The sequence below is a fragment of the Solanum verrucosum genome, unplaced genomic scaffold (assembly GCF_900185275.1).
Source record: "Solanum verrucosum unplaced genomic scaffold, falcon-dt-bn FXZP01000306.1, whole genome shotgun sequence".
In the NCBI taxonomy this organism is placed as follows: domain Eukaryota; kingdom Viridiplantae; phylum Streptophyta; class Magnoliopsida; order Solanales; family Solanaceae; genus Solanum; species Solanum verrucosum.
Genome location: NW_026020398.1, coordinates 2,375,713 through 2,395,434, shown reverse-complemented (window position 1 = coordinate 2,395,434; position 19,722 = coordinate 2,375,713). Strand labels below are relative to the sequence as shown.

The 19,722-nt window shown below is 32.9% G+C and overlaps 1 protein-coding gene across 1 annotated transcript; it reads left to right on the top strand.

Moving 5' to 3' along the window:
- The first annotated feature begins 785 nt into the window (after window positions 1-785).
- Window positions 786-9,273, top strand: LOC125839506 (uncharacterized). The gene is made up of 3 exons (XM_049518482.1): window positions 786-1,763; window positions 5,646-5,953; window positions 8,602-9,273. Exons 1-3 carry the CDS (start codon window positions 874-876, stop codon window positions 8,955-8,957), a joined length of 1,554 nt encoding a protein of 517 aa, XP_049374439.1. The 5' UTR covers window positions 786-873; the 3' UTR covers window positions 8,958-9,273.
- The last annotated feature ends 10,449 nt before the right edge of the window (window positions 9,274-19,722 follow it).

Sequence of the window (19,722 nt, the reverse complement as noted above, 5' to 3'; positions counted from 1 at the left end):
AAAGAACATGAAATATGTGATTTTATTAATGCGAAGTCTTAGAATATTTCAATACCTTATTTATGAACTATAATTTGCTTATTTGCTAAGTTTGTTGTATGGAGTGAAATCTGAGCTTGACAGTGAATGAGTCGAAAGTTAACACCTGGCAAAAGCCATAGATCGGATATGAATCAGCGAAATCAACAATATTGGAGAGATCGGTGAAAAGCGATTTTCATTTAGGAAAAGTTCAATGTGTTATCATCAATAACTGAGTGTTGTGACTAGAGCCCATCTAGTTCCCAGGACGCGGTGCCATGTGCAAGACACAAATCAAAATAGAGTTGTTCGAACAATCAACGTTACACAAGATTCTAAGATAATCATCGATTGTTATTCAACAATAATAACAAATAATTAATAGACTTTATAAAAATATATTTATGGATCTTGTCTATCAGTAATATTTAGCTATATATAAAGGAGAACATATGAATTTCATTTAATTCTGTATACATAAAGTTGCTAAGTTCAAATAATTGAAAATTCTAAAGTCGACAATGGCGGTCAAACTGATTGAAGATCAAGATAAAAAAATTTTGTATCTTAGTTTAAATCACTCATCGTATTTCTTTACCAGATCTTCACAAGTTATCTCATTATAATATCATTATCTAATCAATTTAATACACAAATATAAATTTGACAATATCATTTAAGGACAAATAATTATTTAATAGCAATTGATTATTATTCTTTTGATAAATTTTCATATTTTACCTTCTTCCCCTGTTCTGGAATCTTCTTTTCTCCTTCTACATATAACTGATGATCTCTCTCAACTCTTCCAAAAACTAGCTTCCAGTCGCCGCATCAAAAAACTCAAAGAGGATGGCAGGAGGTAACCCTCCAAAACCCTCCTCCAGCAAGCCAGCTCCTTCTTCTGCCTCTGCTTCACACCGGAAATCCCGATGGGAATCCACCACCGGAAAGAAACCTTCTTCCGATCCCAAAACCTCAGTCGCCGGCGCCCGCGCCTGCGCCGCATCCGGATCCGGCGACCCCAAATCAAAGCCCTCTCCAAAAACCACAAACCCCAATCACCCTACGACTCCAAATCCGAAACCCATTAAGAATCCATCACCAAAACCCGACCCGAATGCTCACTTTGGCTTACCCCCTTTCCCTTTCCGTGACCCACCTCCACCCCCTTTATATGGATTTCACATGCTTGAACGTAGAACCATAGTTCTAGCTGATGGTTCAGTACGGTCTTACTTCGCATTACCCCATGATTATCAGGATTTTCCAGCTTTTACCCGGCCGGATTTTCGTGGGCCGCCGGGGTTAGGATTTGAGAGGCAGTTTCCAGATGATGCGTTTATGAGGAATAGGAATCCGGATCATTGGAATCCAATAGGAGTAGAGGGGGGACGTGTTGGTGATGGTGCAACGAAGAGGAAGTTTGGTGACGAGGGAAAGGATGGGCTTGATAGGTTAAGGCAACAAGTGTTGGAACATGGAAATGCTGGTCCGGTTCCGCCCGGGTCAAGTAGTTTGTATATGGGTAGAGGAGAAGAAATGAATAGGCCTGCAAAATATATGAGAAGTGGAGGTTTTGAAGGGAGTGCGAGTAGGACTAAGCACAATGAGGTGGATCAAAGTGCATTAAAGAAGTCTTTTTTGCTTATGGTGAAGCTAATTTTTGACACTGCTAATGTCAAAAGGAGTTATTTGGCTGATGGAAAGCAGGGGCGTTTGCAGTGTCTTGCTTGTAACAGGTGTGGGAATATACTAGGATTATATTGCGTTTCTAATGTTTTTAGATTGTTGATCTGCTGATTGAATGCTTGTTTTGGTTCAGTTTTGAGTTAGACCGTCTTTGGATAAGTAGTAAAATGACCTTTAGTTCAGCTTTTCTTCAGTAGATGCTACTTTCATGCACATACTAAAAGTATCTACTAGAAAAGTTAAATTCTATGCTTTTAGGGCGGTTTATGTGTATTTCAGGATTGGGTTTTCAGACCGTTTCTGTTTAACTTGGACTATTGTGGCAGAAGATATTGTAGGTAGGGATTAAGGGCCTTTGGCAGCTAGATAAGGAACTAGCTAGCTCCAAGTTAATTGGAGAAAGTGTTTGATTCTTAGAGAACTGATATAATTAACTTTAGTTGTTAGAGATGCTGACTTAAGGTGCTGCCATGATCATGTTTTATTTGAAACATGTGGCAAATAATGGTTGAGCTTGTGTCTTGACTTGTCAGCAAATAGCTAGGTAGCTTCAATTTATAAAATGAACGACTCTGCTTTGCATTGTAAATTTATCTTTTGTTATGTAACTCGTTACCCACCACACTTTGAGGTCTGCAAGAAATTTCCCTCGGGCAGAGGTTGGATGGCTTGTTTTCTGGTCTGCTCTTATTTTAGATTTTTTTTTGATAAGCTGTTCAAATTTAGTTGCCCTTGAATGTTGGAAAATGTGCTGAACTCTCTCTCTCTTCTCACTCGCGCACACTTTCTCTCTTCAGTCTTCATCTCCTTGAAGGCGTAATTGCAATATCACAAAAAATAGATGTGTGGTTGTATGCTATTTTTAAAAGGTCATTTGTTTTACCTCTAGTATATACTAAATGTTGTTTTTCAATTAAATTTGGATTGAGATGTTGTTGGTCCATGATTCATATGTGTTCGTATCATTGTGAGTCATTGTCTCTTGTTTTTGAGGTGGCATTCTTAAAGCCATATCATTTGCTAGATAAGCTACCTTTATTACCACAATCATATCTAATTCTCAAGCTAACGATAGTGTATCTAGTCCCATGGTAAGTTTTCCCCATGGCAACCTATGTTACTAACTCCCATATTTATTTCCTTGATCTAATTTTATTGGTGTGCTGTGAGTAGACTATATACTTTATATTTCATGTAAAAAATTTCCTTGTTCTATTTGCACTTCTAATGCTGTATTTCTTCAAAATGATCTATGCTTGGTATGTAAATTAAGTGTTGGAATTAATCAGATCAAATGTAGGACTAAGTTGACTTGGAATTTTGTAGGGTTTTTTTTTTTAGTAAAGAAATCTGTAGGTTTTAGTGGAGAGTATTCTGCTGCTACATTTATTTTGCTGCTAATGACTGCTTCAATTCCCAATTAAGATTGTAAGTGATATCAATATAGCATTGTATCAGGAGCAATCCCAATATAGGGTTTAGGGTGTTATACTACACATGTCTCTATATCTCATGTTTAGTTCATAGGATCCAGGTGCATGGGTCGAGGTGGGAATCTGTTCTAATGGACAAGAACAATAGTTATTAAGTGAAAAAGAAGACTAATATAGCAAGTAGAGGTGGGGGGTAGTTGGTGGTGCAGGTGACATAGCTCAGAAGAAGCGAAAGGATGTTGAGTGTACAGGAAATGTTGGTTGTATATCTTATTTTATATCTGAATTGACAGAGATGAACAATAATATCAGTAACAACAACAATGTTTTCTCAACACTCAAACTTATGTTCTGAAAATGTAAGTAAAATGAAGCATTGTAAGGAGACCTACCCCATTAGTTATGAGTATCTGTTGAGGCCTCATTTATGTTTTGTTTTCATCTTCTATCATTGCCCCTGTTTACGTATTTTACTTAATCCTATGATTGCTTTTAAAAAGTATAATACTAGTGTTATAGACTATAGTCACAGATATACGAAGCAAGGGAGCCATGATCCATATTCGTGTTTGGGGAGAGAGAGAGAAGGAAAGGGAGAGACTTTTTTACATGCTTTTCTTTACTTGCATATTTGATAGACAGTTACAGCTTAGTTGCTGTCTGTGTAATGTAATTCATTAGTTTCTCGAGATTAGCTTTTAGCTATACAGAGCTTATTGTGTTGATTCTTTATTCTTCGTGGTGAGGCATTTTAAACCTCGGAAGCTACTCCTTCATTGATTAGTTACTTGAGCTATTGCTCTTCCCAGCTCGTCCTGTGTGATGATCACCATGAAAGTTTTAAAGAATTTTTCGGATGAGCTATATTCTATCCATGAATTAGATGCTTGATCACATTAGTTTGTGATGAGTTGAGTTGCCTTTTCAGTTCCCGAAGGTAGAACATGATGCAAAGATTTGAGCAGCTACCTGCTTAAATGCTCGACTAGTGGTCCTCTATACACAGCAATACAACTGTATTTGACTCTTCTTTCTCATGTTTTAGATGTATGTAAATTGATGAAAATGATTTGACTATTTAACATATGGGGATTTAGTCATATGTGATGCAATTATCGACTAAATGATTTGAAGGCAGTCAACCTTGGTAGAATCCCACCAATGTGTTCATATTATCTAGGCATAACTCTTTCGGAGTTTCTGTCCTTGAATAGTTCTCTTTTATAGATCACTAGGCCATAGAAAAGCTTTTATCTGTACCTTGTTCTGAACTTTGTCAAGAATTCAAATTTTTTCTCAATTTGAACTAAAAAGGGTTCCTGTTGGTGGAGGAGTAGCTTCTACTTTCACAATGCTGTATTATCACTATGTGGCTGAACTGGTCGAACCGCATTGTTTTTTTTTTTTTTTTTTGGATAAAGCTGGTTGAACCAGGTTGTTGCATTCCATGGGAGATGAAAATGGTATGTGATTGTGGATAATCAGAGCAGTTTTTAGTGTGGCCTCGCCTCTGAGTTTCAACAGGTCAATGTGTGCTAAATCAGGGACCTCTTGTTTATGAATTCTTGTTGTGTGATTGCTGAACATTTCCATTATCTTGGTTGTGGTTGTTGCAGCACACAATGGCCCCGCTTTTTCCATATGGTGGTCCACCTAAAAGGGAAGTAACAACTAGATATTTGAGAGCAAAAAAAGAATCCCGTTAGATAGTCAAATAGAAATGTATTTCTACACTTCCATTTTAGTGCAGTTTGGCCTTATTTGGTGATGTTGAAGCCATGATTGAATCTCTGAGCACTTTACACAACTTGTACTGATTCTAATTGCACATTCTCCAGTGTGTGCTGGTAATCAATACATTTACCCTTTTACTTTAAAAAAAATATAGTATGACAAAGGCTGCTTGTAGGAAACTAGCGAAGGAGGAACATTAAATATGTCCTGTTTAATTTCTTCAGCTGTGGTTTTCTCCCCATCTTGTTATGGGACAGAAAAAGTAGGTATGTGCATGGTCTGTATGCTGTTTTATGCTTTACTTTATACTTGTTACTCATTTGATTGTAATGTAGTTCATAGTAAGTTTACAATAGGTGGTTTGTTTATGATGGTAGTTTGTACGACATGTTCTTTTATCCTACTGCACTGTGGAGAAATCTCAATGTTTACATTCAATTGAGACTGACTTGTTTGACTTCCCTTTGCAACCTCTAAAGAGATTTCTTTCCCTTCAGAGTAGGTGTAAAGACAATTTGTTGGCTGATGGCAATTTACATCTCATTTTTGGGTGAATTTTAGCTGTAATGTGCTGCATGTGCAAACTGTCAAAAACTCAAAAGTAGTATCATTGCACCTTGTGGAGTTCCACACCTTGAAATAATACTACCCAAATTTCCTTTTATTGCTCAATGCTTTTGCTTTTGTTTAGACTTAAGTCTTAACTTGGAATTTTTGAGGAATAACTCTGAAGTACTTCGTAACTTTGACATGAAAACAACACAGGACTTCAAAAGATTTTCCTGATATGCACTCTCTCATTATGCACGCCTACAACTCGGAGAGTGCTGATTCACTTGTGGACCATTTGGCCTTTCACAAAGCATTATGTGTTCTGATGGGATGGAACTATTTGACACCTCCTGATCACTCAAAGTCATATCAGATGTTATCTGCTGATGAAGCAACTGCAAACCGAGATGATCTAGTTTTGTGGCCGCCTTTGGTTATAATCCATAACACTATCACAGGAAAACGCGATGATGGGCGCATGGAGGGTTTGGGAAACAAGGCAATGGATAGTTACCTTAAAGGTAAGACATCCATCTCTGTTTCTTTTCACATCGTTTCATCAAGGGGAGTTTCCACTGCGCTATCCTTTTGTAGACGTATAACAGTCATAGCTACTTGCCACATCTAAAAAATCTCCACCCAATATCTGTGTTCCTTTTTTTAGGACGAGTACTTAGGTAATTTGTCTGACCATTTGATTGATTTACAATGCCGTTTTTGCTGATGGTGTGTGTTTTGGCATTGTCAGTGGTCTCACTTAATCACTGCCGTCTTGCACACTAGCAGTTTGTGATTATTTTTTTAGTCTACTTGCAAGTGTGCTCTTCGATAGTGTTCTGCGAGGGTCGTCTCTTATGCCAAGAATCATAGGATCTGAGGCAGTTTAGAATCTTAAATCTGTTAATCACGTCTTGCAGTGGACTGTAAAAGCAAACTTGGTGGCTTGTACAAGTAGGTTAATGGATTTTAGAGTTGAATTTATGTATTTTTTATTGATTAGATGATCTGTCAAGGAAATTGACATGAAAGGCCTCACAGAGGGAGGGAGGGAACATCCTATCATGTTTAGGGTGTTAAATCACATCCGAATTGATATTAGGGATAATACTTTTAATGGCATTGCAGTTTTATATTATGAAAAAGCGCTCTAAATGCTCTTCAGGTTGTCTTTCTGCGGTATAAGTTCAAATGTAAATGAAATACTCCCTTGTAGGTTTCCTTAGTTCTGTACATTTACGGAGGGACACTGAGTTTGTGCATTGTAAATATTCCAGCACCTTCGTGGTGCCCTTCAGACGAAATGAATCGTCTTACTTATCAAAACATTCTTTAGTTGCTACTGTCTGGAACGATACCACAATCGACTTCTTTCAGAAAAGCCCCTTGGCTCTTCTTAAAATTTTCTCAATATTAGTTCTGTTACCTTTGAGAAAAAATGAACTTGGCGGATTGCATGCCAATTGTAATGCTAACAAGAATCAGAAGCAGCGAAAAGCATTGTTTATAGGCTGATATGCTCATGCATTTTCATGCCTAAGAATGTATATCTTCAGTCATGTCACTATACTGGATCTTTAGTCAGCAGTCAATGCATTTTTCGGAGAATAATGTGGATTGCTGGGATTCAGTGCAACCTGCCATTTGTGTTGCTAACTTGTATTTAGAGCATTAATTGCATTCTCTTGGACTAATTCTATTCTTCATGCATTTTGCGTAACCACTATATCTGTTCTTCATGTTTCACAATGTCCAAAAGCTGAAATCTTTGCTGTTGATCGGTATAATGAATCTGTAATGTGACTTCAGGCATTGTTCTACTTTCAGTGAGATGTTTGACGATTACTATAATTGACATCTTCCCAGAAATAGAACCTGTGCAATTCTTTGTGAGGAACTCAGTGATATGATTGTATTTTTAGTTGTCTGTTTCTACATGGTCAACATGTATGAGATTGCAACTTGATTGTTTCCTCTCTTCAAGAGTTGGACCTCAGCTTCCTGAAGTTCTTCTATATATATCTACTGTTGAAATGCATTTGGTTTGGGTTCAATAAACCTTTTTCCAGCAGGGGTAGTTTCCTTTCTTGGTCCATGCTAAACTTTGTTGTGGATACAGGGAGAGGTAGTTTTGTGTTCCTTTTCTAGTCTACTTAAACCGGGTTTCACTGATGTGTTCTTTTGGGGATGTTAAAGAGTCTTGGTGGTTTTGCCTTCAAATTCATCAAGAACATCAGTGTACAGTTAGGGTAATGAGGATTTGTTCGCATCTTGTTTCTATTGAGGAATCTTTGTTCATAGAACTGGTGCAGTGCCTATTTCTTTGAGTTCTATATAAAATGATTAACTTGGTTTGAATCCGTTTTTTGAAGATGCTTTAACACATCAGTTTGTTCTTTTGATGTTTACCATTTCTTTGCTAGCTCAAGTATTTTGGTGTTCTAGGAATTGCATTATTATTATTATTATTGTTGTTGTTGTTACACAGTGTAATTTTCCGACAAAGGGGTGTTGGTCTACACCCCTCAAGTATTTGTGGCTCCGCCACTGATTGTTGCTATTATTATTATTATTATTACCACCACCATACTGGTCATTAAGCTTTGCTAACCATGGGTTATTCTGTTGGAGGATTCATGACATGAATGCCTTTGCCAATGGTTTCATTATAAGTCCTCCTTCCTTGTCCTATTATTTTTCACTTTTTCTGAAACGAAAAGCTGAGAGGATGTCAGATTAAAACTTCCTATTAACATTTGTTATCATTAGTGTTTGTGTGTGGAACTGATCGTAAGCTAGTGCTTGTTCTTTTTTTGGTAATAGGAATATCTTTTATATAAACAAGAGAAGGGGTAGACTATTGCATGCATAGTCGAAACATCAGTTTGGGCCGTGGTATGGTCACTTAAGTAGCTATTATGCATAGAAGTTTTTCCTTAAACACCTTAAGTTAGTGCTTGTTCTATAATGGTTGTTGATTTTAGGATTATATCTTTCTTGACACCTCCTATGCTTCATTTTCCTATTTTACTTTAGATAGTGTATTGCTGCCAATTTATGTATGTGGAACTGGTTATAAGGCACCAGTGTCATCCTTTCTCCAGGCTTGTTCTTAGCTCTATCTCTGCATCTCTTGATGTTTCTTTACTGCAATTGCCAATTTTACTTTCAGGTATTGGATTTCACGGTGGCAAGGCAAAGGCCTTGTATAGCAGAGATGGTCATCTAGGTGTTACCCTGGTTAAGTTTGCAAGCGACCAATCAGGTTTGATGGAAGCCATGCGGTTAGCTGAATATTTTGAGAAAGATAACCATGGGAGAAATGGTTGGGCTCGACTGCAGCCCTTGACTCTAGGCAAGGATGATGAGAACAATCCTGACCTTTGCAAGTTTGATCATAGGACTGGAGAGAAGAAGAGGGTCATGTATGGTTACCTGGGCACTGTTAACGACTTAGAGAAGGTTGATTTCGACTTCCGAAAAAAGATAGCCATTGCTAGCCGATTGGATTACATGCCATCTAAATAGAACGAGGTCAATAGATTTGTGTTAAGATGTGCTTCAGTTGAGAGTATTACTCAATTCCCTGCTCTAGATATTGTGGTTTCGTGTTACTTGTATTGCCCTTAGGAATTGGAGAGCTGGGGCTCTCTGGTATAACGGTAGGACCAAGTTATTAATGCCATGCATGCCTTTTTCCCCTTCTCTTGTAGTGAAACATTTCTGGCACAAGATTAGCGGTTTTGAAGTCCAATGGACTTGCTGTTTGCTCTCGTCCTTCCTCGATTTGAGGCTGGGTGTACCAATGATCATGGTTCAAAAATTTGTTTCAAGGTTTAATTTAGGATGGTTCCCCTGCAGATATTAGTACAAAACTATGCCTCAAAATTTCGACCTGAAAACGAGGAATTCATTTTTTGCAGGTTAATTTCTTAAGCACTACTAGTCTCACTAGAATTGAAATCAGAAGCATCAAGTTTTGGTGCAAGTTTAGACAAAAGTATCATGCTTCTCTTCAGGTTAAGCAGAACTATCTTGCTCTGCCTTATAAAATCATTTTCTTTATATTTGAATGTTATAATGTGAAAGATAAGCCCGGTTTGAAGAGGCCCAAATAAGTCTCATTCACATGTATCAAGAAACGATCGCCCATCGATACAACATCAACCTTATTTGATGTAATGCAAGTTCTATAATTCAAGCAATATCACTTGTTCAAGATACATATGGTTATGAATTATTACTGTCTTGAGTTAAATCTAACACCTTTTTAATTATTCTAGTTTGTGCAAGTCTATTTCATTGATGTTGCTTGAATTTCTGTAAAATGTAATGTTACTAAGATGTGATGTCACTTTGAAGTTTTTGTTTTTGTTTTCCTCCTTGGATTTTGTCTCGAGAGGGGAATATTTTTCAGTCAAAAGTAGGTCTCAAGTGCCTTATCTCTCTCTCTAAACTTTAGTGGTCAAGAAGGAATCAATCCTCTGTGGGTGTTTTTTGGCAGAGTTATATTTATTTTGTTTATTTTTATTTGATTTTTAGAAAAGCTATATGGAATATACTTAACTAATCACTATGGGAAAATTGAATTTGCATTTTGGTGTTGTCTCAAATAATAGTAATATGTAACCTCTGATTGAATTTGAAATTAAGATTGATCTTGCATTTATCTTTTTTTCATTGGAATTATACTTGTTAGCTAAAGGATACCTCATCTATGTTGTTACGCAAGACGGAGAAACTACTTGATTACACAAATATTATATATTAATTTTTTATATAGTTTGAAATAATTATATTTTATTTCACTAATTAATAATTTCATATCAGATTCAAGTTAGTTACACTTAGATACAAGTTTTTTGTTACTAGATACATTGAAATAGGGAGAGAGGTGAGTCGGAACAGGAGGGAGGTGAATGAGATTTGTTTATGTATTCGTGATACATGCGAACCACATTAGATTCACTTGGTGTGATTCGCGTGTATCTGGGATATAAGAAATGCGAGCGAGCTAAGAGAGTGGCGAGCGAGATGGAAAGGAGGTGTGCAAGATTTGTCTATGTATTTTAAAAACATGCGGATTCATTTGGATATAATATATTTAGATTATGTATTTTGAGATACATGTATCTGAACATATTTAGATGTACTTAAATTTGATAAGATTTGTAATGTTGTAAACTATCGTATATTTATGTAATTAGTATCTAAATTAGTGGAATTTTGATAAGTTACCCTTTAAGAAACCCTATTAACTTATAAGCCACACATAAAATGTCAATACCACACAACCCCCTAATAGTATAAAGGCAAGCTAGTTTGAGAATCATGATGTCATCGATTAAAATTTTAAAAGAAGTAAAATTTTAGATAATTTTTTCTTTTTTATTTGTGTTGATAGGAAATAATATATGCTTTGTAAAATTAGCCAAAATATGCTTAATTTGATATAATCAATACTATTATAGAAAATAGTAGAAAAACATTGCTTTTTGAAATTTGACAAATAGGTTAGGCAGCTAAATGTAGATGAGCAGTGGATATCATTATTGTCCATGAGAATTATTAAACAACAACAAAGAGTCGAGGCAAAGTGCATAATTAATTAAGGCTAATCACATGCACTCATAATAATAATACCCACATATTGAAATTAAAATATTAGTAATATATGGTCTCATTTCATCCTAAGATTCCATCAACTTTTTACTATTTATTGAGTTATCCTAAAGGTAAAGTAGACCAAGAGGACAATATCGACGTAATAATTAAGATTCCTTTGTTTTTAATCAGAGGTCTCAAGTTCATGTCTTTAAAAATGAAAAGGAATTGAGTAACAAATGTCTCTCTAAGCAAAAAAAAATATCTTATAATACATGAATCTAAATATAATCAAATCGAGTTTTAATATAGATATCAAACATCGAGCGGAAACTAACAACAGTGAAAAAGACGAGGACAGCAGGCAGTGCGCATGCCTGTTCCATTCTGTTATCTTCTGTTTATTTCATATCATTCCACTCCACGTTGATACTCTATAACATTGAATTAAAGTACATAGAGTGTGATGGGATAATTGAATTAAATTCTTCTTTAAAATTCACGATATTAAATATGGAGTTTAATTATTATTTTGTAATTTCACATAATTGTAGTTATTTTATGTAAGCTAGAATATGAAATGACTATACATAAATAGTTATATCCTAAATTATTAATTATTTTTTCAGTAATCAATAGTACTAATCAACTACGATTACAACCTCTAATTACTAACAAAACCACCACAATCACTTACCAATATATATCACCGACCGTCGTCATCATTCACTATCATTATTAACTATTATTATCGTCTTTCACAATTATTAATTGTCATCAATAACTATTACGATCAAGAATCACCATTAATTACTATTGTCAATCATTATGCATCACAATTAACTACGATCCAGAACCACCACCATCACTTACCACAATCTTGATTGGCACCTAGAACCACCATCAATATATCATCATGATCACCTTCAATTGTCATATTTTATTGATACCAAATTAAATTAATTTTGCATTTTACTTAAATTGTATATTTATTTAATTTTTATAAACACAAGTTTTATCAAATTTATATATATTGAGAAAGCAAAGTCTTGCGTAATTTATCACACAAAAAAACAAACCATAAACATTTTTTATCCCTTTTTTGTTTCCTATATAAATAAATTAAAAATGGGAATAGTAGCACTCATTTATGCGTGAAGTGATTGTTTATATTTTAAATACCTTATCTTTACGTTTTGCAATAAATTGGTAGACAAACAATTAGTTGGGCAGAAGTTAGAATCCGAGTGGAATGAACAGTACAAATACAACCACCAAAGGTACAACTATAAACAACATTTATATCCTTTCGTATAAATAAGAGAGAAGTATTGAAAATATCTCTAAATTTGGCGTGAGTTATTAATTCCGTTCTTAAACTATTGACAATCTTAAAAACACTTTTTAACTTGAATAACTGGACTTAAATAAACCGTACATCTTGCAACATGGATGAAAATACACCACTAAATTCTCGTCAAGTTTAAGAGTGTTTTCAACATTTTTCTCAATTTTTTATTAAGAGTCTCATATTTGTACAAGATTTTAAGACAATTTATCATGTCATGTGGTAGACCAAAGATGTATTTAAGCTTAACTAGTCAAGTAGAGAGGTGTCTTTAAGACTGTCAATAGTTCGGAATGAAACTAATAATTTGTGTCAAGTTCAGAAGGTTTTCAATACTTCTCTTTAAAAATAAAGATATAACTGTCGTTGTCCAAATATAAGGTGGAGCCAGGATTAAAATAATGTAAGCATTTTCACAGCCGCTTCCTTACCTTATTAGGAGGTTCATAAATTAAATATACATATATATTTATTTATTTTTCTAATATAAATTCAGGATCTACGAAAAAGCTATTGGATTCGCTTAGCTCCGCCTCTGTGTTCCAATTCGCTATTAAAAGTGTAACGACAACCGTCGTTATTTAGGAGAAACAAAAATCTGGGCCATTGTTCCTCCATAGCGGGCCAGATGCTGCTAGGGCGGCGGCGCCAAGGCGGGTTAAGTTGGCGCCAGAGCGGGATAGGCGTGACAGAACTTAAATAACGCGAAATCTTATTTTTCTCCTTCTTCTTAAAATACCTAATTTAGTCGTAAAACACCTTAGAAAATCCCATAAAGCTGTTGGAAGCTTGGGAAGAAGGGAGAGAGAGATTTCTAGCGTGAGGATGGTGATACTTGCAGATTCTTGGCCAAAATCACCGTCACGAAGCCCGAAAAACAGGAATCGAAGTCAATAACTTTGTTCAATTGCTTGGCATCTAGGTAGGCTAGGTTTTTATGAATTGGGTAGTTTAAATTTGTGCTCACTGCGTAATATATGTAAATCGATTGTAGAGTTTATGTATAGGCCTTCGTGCACCGAATGATTTATGATTCAAACCCTAGAAAGAAGCCTTAGACGATGACTTAGGGCTGAGTATAGTCGAATTAGGGTTTGCATGATGTGTGTGATGGGTAAATCCATTGTAGAAGATGGTAGTGATTATAGGATTGTGTGATGTATGATCTTGCTTCATTATGATACTTGCATGTATATGAATGTTGCATTATTGATCACACTTGTTGAATATGAGATAGAGAAATGAGGGATGCCATGAATCATGACTTCATTGTATGATCTTGAGAATATACTTGTGATTGTGATTGTGGTGTGATGAACAGATCGGTTGCCACGTTCCGACATAACTAACTTGGATCGGTTGCCACGTTCCGGCATAACTAACTTGGATCGGTTGCTACGTTCCGGCATAACTAACTTGGATCTATTGCCACATTCTGGAATAATTATGGGATCGGTTGCCATGTTCCGGCATAAACCTTGGATCGGATACTGCGTTTCGATATGCTAACTGTTTGGGTTTAGGTTTGGGTTCCATGAGAGGACCAATGATCTGCATAAATGTATATTGTTGAACATGTGATATTCAATATTGTATATGTTCGGTATTTGCATGATCTTAATGTTGTATTGAATTATATATGTTGCACTTAGATGGTATATTGTTGTATTGGCTTATATTTGATTGTTCTGTGTGTTAAGCGAACTTGTTGGGTATAGTGGAAGGGTAAAGTGTTCAAGGGGTGAGAGATGGATAGTAAGAATTGTTCGTGTGTCGTAATGACGGGAAATAGAGGTAGTGTATGCGATGAAATATGCATAGGTGGACTTCACCTTGGGAAAAAAGTTTGGGCTTACAGGTAAGGAAGTTTGAGGTAGTGTACTATGTGACCATGGTTGAGTAATGTGACGAGGAAGTAAGGGTACGAAGTGAGTAGTTAGTTAGAATGATGGTAGGTGTAATTGGAGATTTGCTAATGTGTCAGAACAATTAGGCTATGATCAAGTACCTGCTAAGTAGGTTGATTGAGAAGAATGTTAGTAGTCGGAGTACTAGTGTATATTAGAGATATTTCAAGAGAGAGTGAAGGTGGAGAAACGAGTGTTTTATTGCATGACCTTACTAGTTGTTCTCTTATATTATGCGGTGGGCGTCAGGTTGACCGATGATGCCTACCAGTACGTGTGTTTGTACTGATACTACTCTTGCTATGTCTTTTGACATAGTCTGGATACAGGTTGATGATGTCTTTTGACATGGTGGGAGCTGTCTCTTTTATTTATTTTGTCCAGTTGTACTCTTAGTAGCTCTTGTATCAATTTAGACTAGATCCTTGGGAGTTGTTAAATTCCTTTACAAGTTTTAACTAAAACTGTGTCTAAGGATATTATTTTTAAAAATCATATTATTATATTTATCTCTGTTTTCTTTAAATTTTCCTCATGTTTAACTATTGGGATATGAGGGTTCTCCTACTTAGGTATTAGAGTGGGTGCCATCACGATCCGATGGGTTAGGTCGTAACAAAAAGAAACGGTAGAACATCAACTGATACAGTGCAACAGATGAGACTGTTTAATGATTTTGTGTTTGAAAGAATCTTTGATACAAAACTTTTTCCGCTAAATAGAATCTTATACTATATACTAGATAATGTTGCCCGTGCTATGCACGGGTCCAATAATATAAATGATATGTTTTGGGGCTATAAATCGAGTTTTTGAAGCGATTGTTTGCGTGGATAAAGGAATAAGTTTTTTTATCACAAATCTGTATTTTCTTTGACGTTATTTAAAGCATAATAAGACTACCCACATATAACATTTTTGAAATATTTTATGTTGTCAATTACCATGATTTATAGTATTTTTACGATAGATTCACTTCAAGAATCAATGGAATTTTTTGTATTTTTTTCAAAACATATTTTATGTTGTCAATTATCATGATTTATAGTATTTTTACGCAATTTTTAAATATAAAAAAAATAAGACAAATAAATTAAAATGGACCCAATATATGTTATTTTTGTTGTCTCAATTTATGTGACACAAATGAAATTTGGAGAGTCATCCAAATTTTCATATGTTTTTAAAAAAAATTTAAGTTATTAATTTTGTGATTTATAATATTTTTATGTAACTTTGAAATAACGTACATTACTGGTCACATTGTCCTAATTTATGTGATATGGATAAAATTACAAAATTAACCCTTTTAAAATATCTATATTTTAAGTTGTTGATTATTATTATTTATAATACTTTTTTGGTAATTTTAAAATGATATGTGTTATTTTTTATGTCCCAATATATGTGAGTCTGATACAATTCTGAGAGTCAACCTATTTTATTATATAACTTTTAAATATTTTAAATTGATAATTATTATAATTTTTAATGCTTTTTAAGTGATTTGTAAATGATATATGTTGTTTCCTTGATTGAGACTTTTCTATTTGTGACATATATAATGGAAAAGTCTCAATCAAGAAGCAACATATATCATTTACAAATGACTTAAAAAACATTAAAAATTACAATAATTATCAATATATGTGTGTGTGTGTGTCACAAATGGAAAAATCTCAATCAAGGAAACAACATATATCATTTACAAATGACTTAAAAAGCATTAAAAATTACAATAATTATCAATATATATATATAATATTGAAGATTGGGAAAAGTCCCAATTTTAAATATTATATATTATAATTTGGCCTAAACTCCTTTTTATGATATAGTAGAATATTAAAAATAATCAAATTCTAATATAAATACCTAATCTCGAATGAAAAAAAAAAACTATGGAAAACAAGGAAAATAGCTAGCCTCAGTGAAAGAGGATAAGAGTAGAGTAGTGTTTGTAGTGCTTGAAGGCCGGCAAATAACTTTACTTTATCTGACTGAACCCATGTGAGGAGGTTCACATTTAATTGGACCCCACCCTCCACTTTCTCAGCTTTTTCTTTTCTTTTTTTTCTTTTGCTTTTTTTCCTCATTCTTTGGTTTTTGGGAAAAATCTTTATCCAAACAGGTCTCTCCTCACGTCATTCTCATTCCTCACATGCTCACATTAATTAATACTTTATTCGTCTTAATTTATATGAATTAGTTTAACTCTATATAAAATTGAAGAAAGAATAACTTTGTTTTTTTACTTTTACAGTATAAAATAAGTTACTCTCTTTATCAATTTACATGACATTTTTATTTTTCGAGAGTCAAACAGTTTAAGTTTGATCGGGAAATTGCCGATGAAATCTTTAATTTTTTTGAAATGAAATTTATATATTTGTAAACTACGTAAAAAGTATTGTAAGATACAATAATTAATAAATTCAAAATATTTAAAAATTTATGAAAAATTTACAGTTAAAAATAAATTTATTTAAATTTTAAAATTCGAAAAGTGATACATAAAATAGGACGAAAGAAGTAATATTTATGCGATTAGAAATCACTATTCGGTATCTTGGAAAATTCCTTCTTCTTCCTTCATCCATTATCCAAACAGGTCTCTTCAATTTTCGTCACCAGACACAATCATACTCTCTCTTATCCTATCTAGCTACATATTACTACTAGTTATGAAAAAGTGATCATGCTAGGCACGGATTTAATATTTATTTATAGATTTTATTTTTTAAATGATGTTAATTAAATAATATTAAATTGATCTCAATTAATTATACTTCAATATATATTTATGTGATAGTAAATCATCTCATTTTTCTCTCTCACAAAGTTAATATGAAGAGTCTCCTTATGGTTCATAATTGAAGTATTTTTCTTCATCGACCGTTGATTGTTTACTCAAAATAATTATAAAATTTACACAATATTAATGACACTTAAAGTAATAAATCTACGACTTAAGAATATTAAATAGAATCCAAACAAAAGCTTAAGTTTTTTCAAAAATGTCCTTGCTGAAGCAATCACATTGATGAAGACATGCTTGTTTTAACCTCCAAACTCCCTACATAAAAGAACACTAATCTTATGTAATGACGCAATTAAAAATTTCAAATACTAAAAAAATGAATAATTGAAAAGAAATTTAATACTATCTTATTTTTAACTCTATAAATAATATTATTTTCTATCGAAAAAGATTCAAATTAATTCTCGATCCTACTTGATTTCGACCCGATATTACTTCGGCCTCCTGTAACATTTTTTGCATTTTTGTGTATGGTATTATGTGATTGGTCTCTACTAGTCATTTCATTTCATCTCCTTCTTCTTTTAGTAACTATTTCTCAAGAGAGTGGTGAATATATTTGATTGCTCAAGAGTGTGGTGGTGGAGGGGTTATTATTTATTAGAGATTTTAGATTCAAATTATAAAAATTGAATCGTTTTAATAGAGTATCTTTTATATATATAAAAAAAAATATGATAGTTTTTATGTAATTTTAAATAAATCAGATTTTAAAATGAATATCTTATGTCAGGTCATGTTTAAGCAAGCATTTAGACATTAATTTAATTGAACCTTAGGAAAAATAGTTTGTAAAGTTAAAGTTAAGAATATGATATATTGAAAAGTTATTTTTAAATATGCATTTCACCTGATAAAAAATTAAAGTTTTATAAATGAAAAAGAAATTTTACTTGAAAAAACAACTTAATGTATAATATCAAAATGTTTTCAATTATATTTTTTCAAAAAGAAAAAAAATACTATATTCAAAAGGTTCTTAGTAAATTATAAGAGAGATTTAATAATGTCGTACTTTTTTTCGATTCATTTTAAATATCATACAAAGTTTAATGCGAAAATAAAATAAAATTCATAGCATTAATTATAAGGATTTTAACTAATTTTCATTTATCTTTTTTCAGCATGTGTAAAATAGTAATTAAGATTCTTAAAACAAATTTGTATAAATCATTCATTGGAAAAATAATTGATTTGAAAAAATAAATATCTTTTTGATTTCTTATAGCAACACTTATTCTTTAATCAAATTTACATAGCTAAAAAGGACATTAGAGAAAAAGTAAAATTAGTATCAATTTATCAACCTTGAATCATATATTTTATATCGATATCTTTTTCATCATTTTTTCATGTTTGATATCTGTTAATGTGAGAGTTTATAAATTATAATAAAGTTAAATTTACAAAACTAAGTTTTGAATATTTATCACAATGTTATCGAATTCCATAAATCTTTTCTTTTTTCGTCTCGTAACAAACAAGGTGTTAGATTTTTGATAAATAAACGTTGAAATTAGAATTCATAATCTCGATAATTTGACTTATGGTTGACACGTAAATATACTGACATTTGTCTTAATCGTTGATTGAGATAAAGAAAAAACATAATATAAACAAAAACATACTTATATAATCAATTGTTAAATCTCAATGAAACAGACAAATAACCAAATAACAAAACAAAACCACATGAATCATAATCCTTAACTTAAACAACACTCCACCTACATTCCTCAAGAGCATGCGAGTAATTTCAAAAATAAATAAATAAGGAATTATTTAATTTTAAGAAAAATTATTTGTTGATATTTTTTCAATTATTTAATTTACAAACTTCTTTCCACTAATGAAATGTAAAGTCTTAACTCATAAATTTTTTATCATTAAAATCATAGTTTTAAATGTTTTAACTTTTTAATCCTTGGGACTTTTGATCTAGTTATAAAAGCATATATTCTTATCCACGACAGATCTAGAGGGTAGCAACGGATTCACTGAAACCTATTCGGTAAAAAATTACAATCATATATAAGGTATATTTCAAAAAATATATATATAAATATATATATTTTGAACCTCTTGAATATTAGATTAAAATCTGACTTAGTGATTGAAATGTAAAATCCACCTTGAAATTTTGAAGTTTGAATCTAAAACACTATATTTTTTATTTTTCAAACTCTTTAGTGAAAATTTTAAATTTATTAGTGTTTTTATTATTATCAGAGAGTAGATAAAACTTAAAAATGATATTTAAGTAAAAAAAAAAAACAAATAAAGGATCAATTCATTGTCCACCAAAATTTGAACTATGCATTAACTAACCTTCCTTATAAATTATTTTCAATATTAAATTAATTATTTTTTTAACATTTAATGTTTGATATTCATATTGAAAATTTGATATCATAAATATAAATGCTCTCTAATAACGACTCTATATTTAAATGAATTATTTGTATTTTTCCCTCTAGTTGAAATATAGAAACTTCCTAAATCCTCACTCACGGCAGACAGAAACACACGTGCCAACAAACATTTCGTCCACGTCATCATCTTCTACTATTCCCCTCTTAACCTTAACTTTATCATCACCCACCAAACCCCCCC

Bases quoted from the DNA above. Each gene is read 5' to 3' on its own strand.
- LOC125839506 (XM_049518482.1), top strand. From the start codon at position 874: ATGGCAGGAGGTAACCCTCCAAAACCCTCCTCCAGCAAGCCAGCTCCT. The intron at 1,764-5,645 runs GTGTGGGAATAT...AAAACAACACAG, and splicing joins CAGTGTCTTGCTTGTAACAG to GACTTCAAAAGATTTTCCTG. The intron at 5,954-8,601 runs GTAAGACATCCA...TTTTACTTTCAG, and splicing joins AATGGATAGTTACCTTAAAG to GTATTGGATTTCACGGTGGC.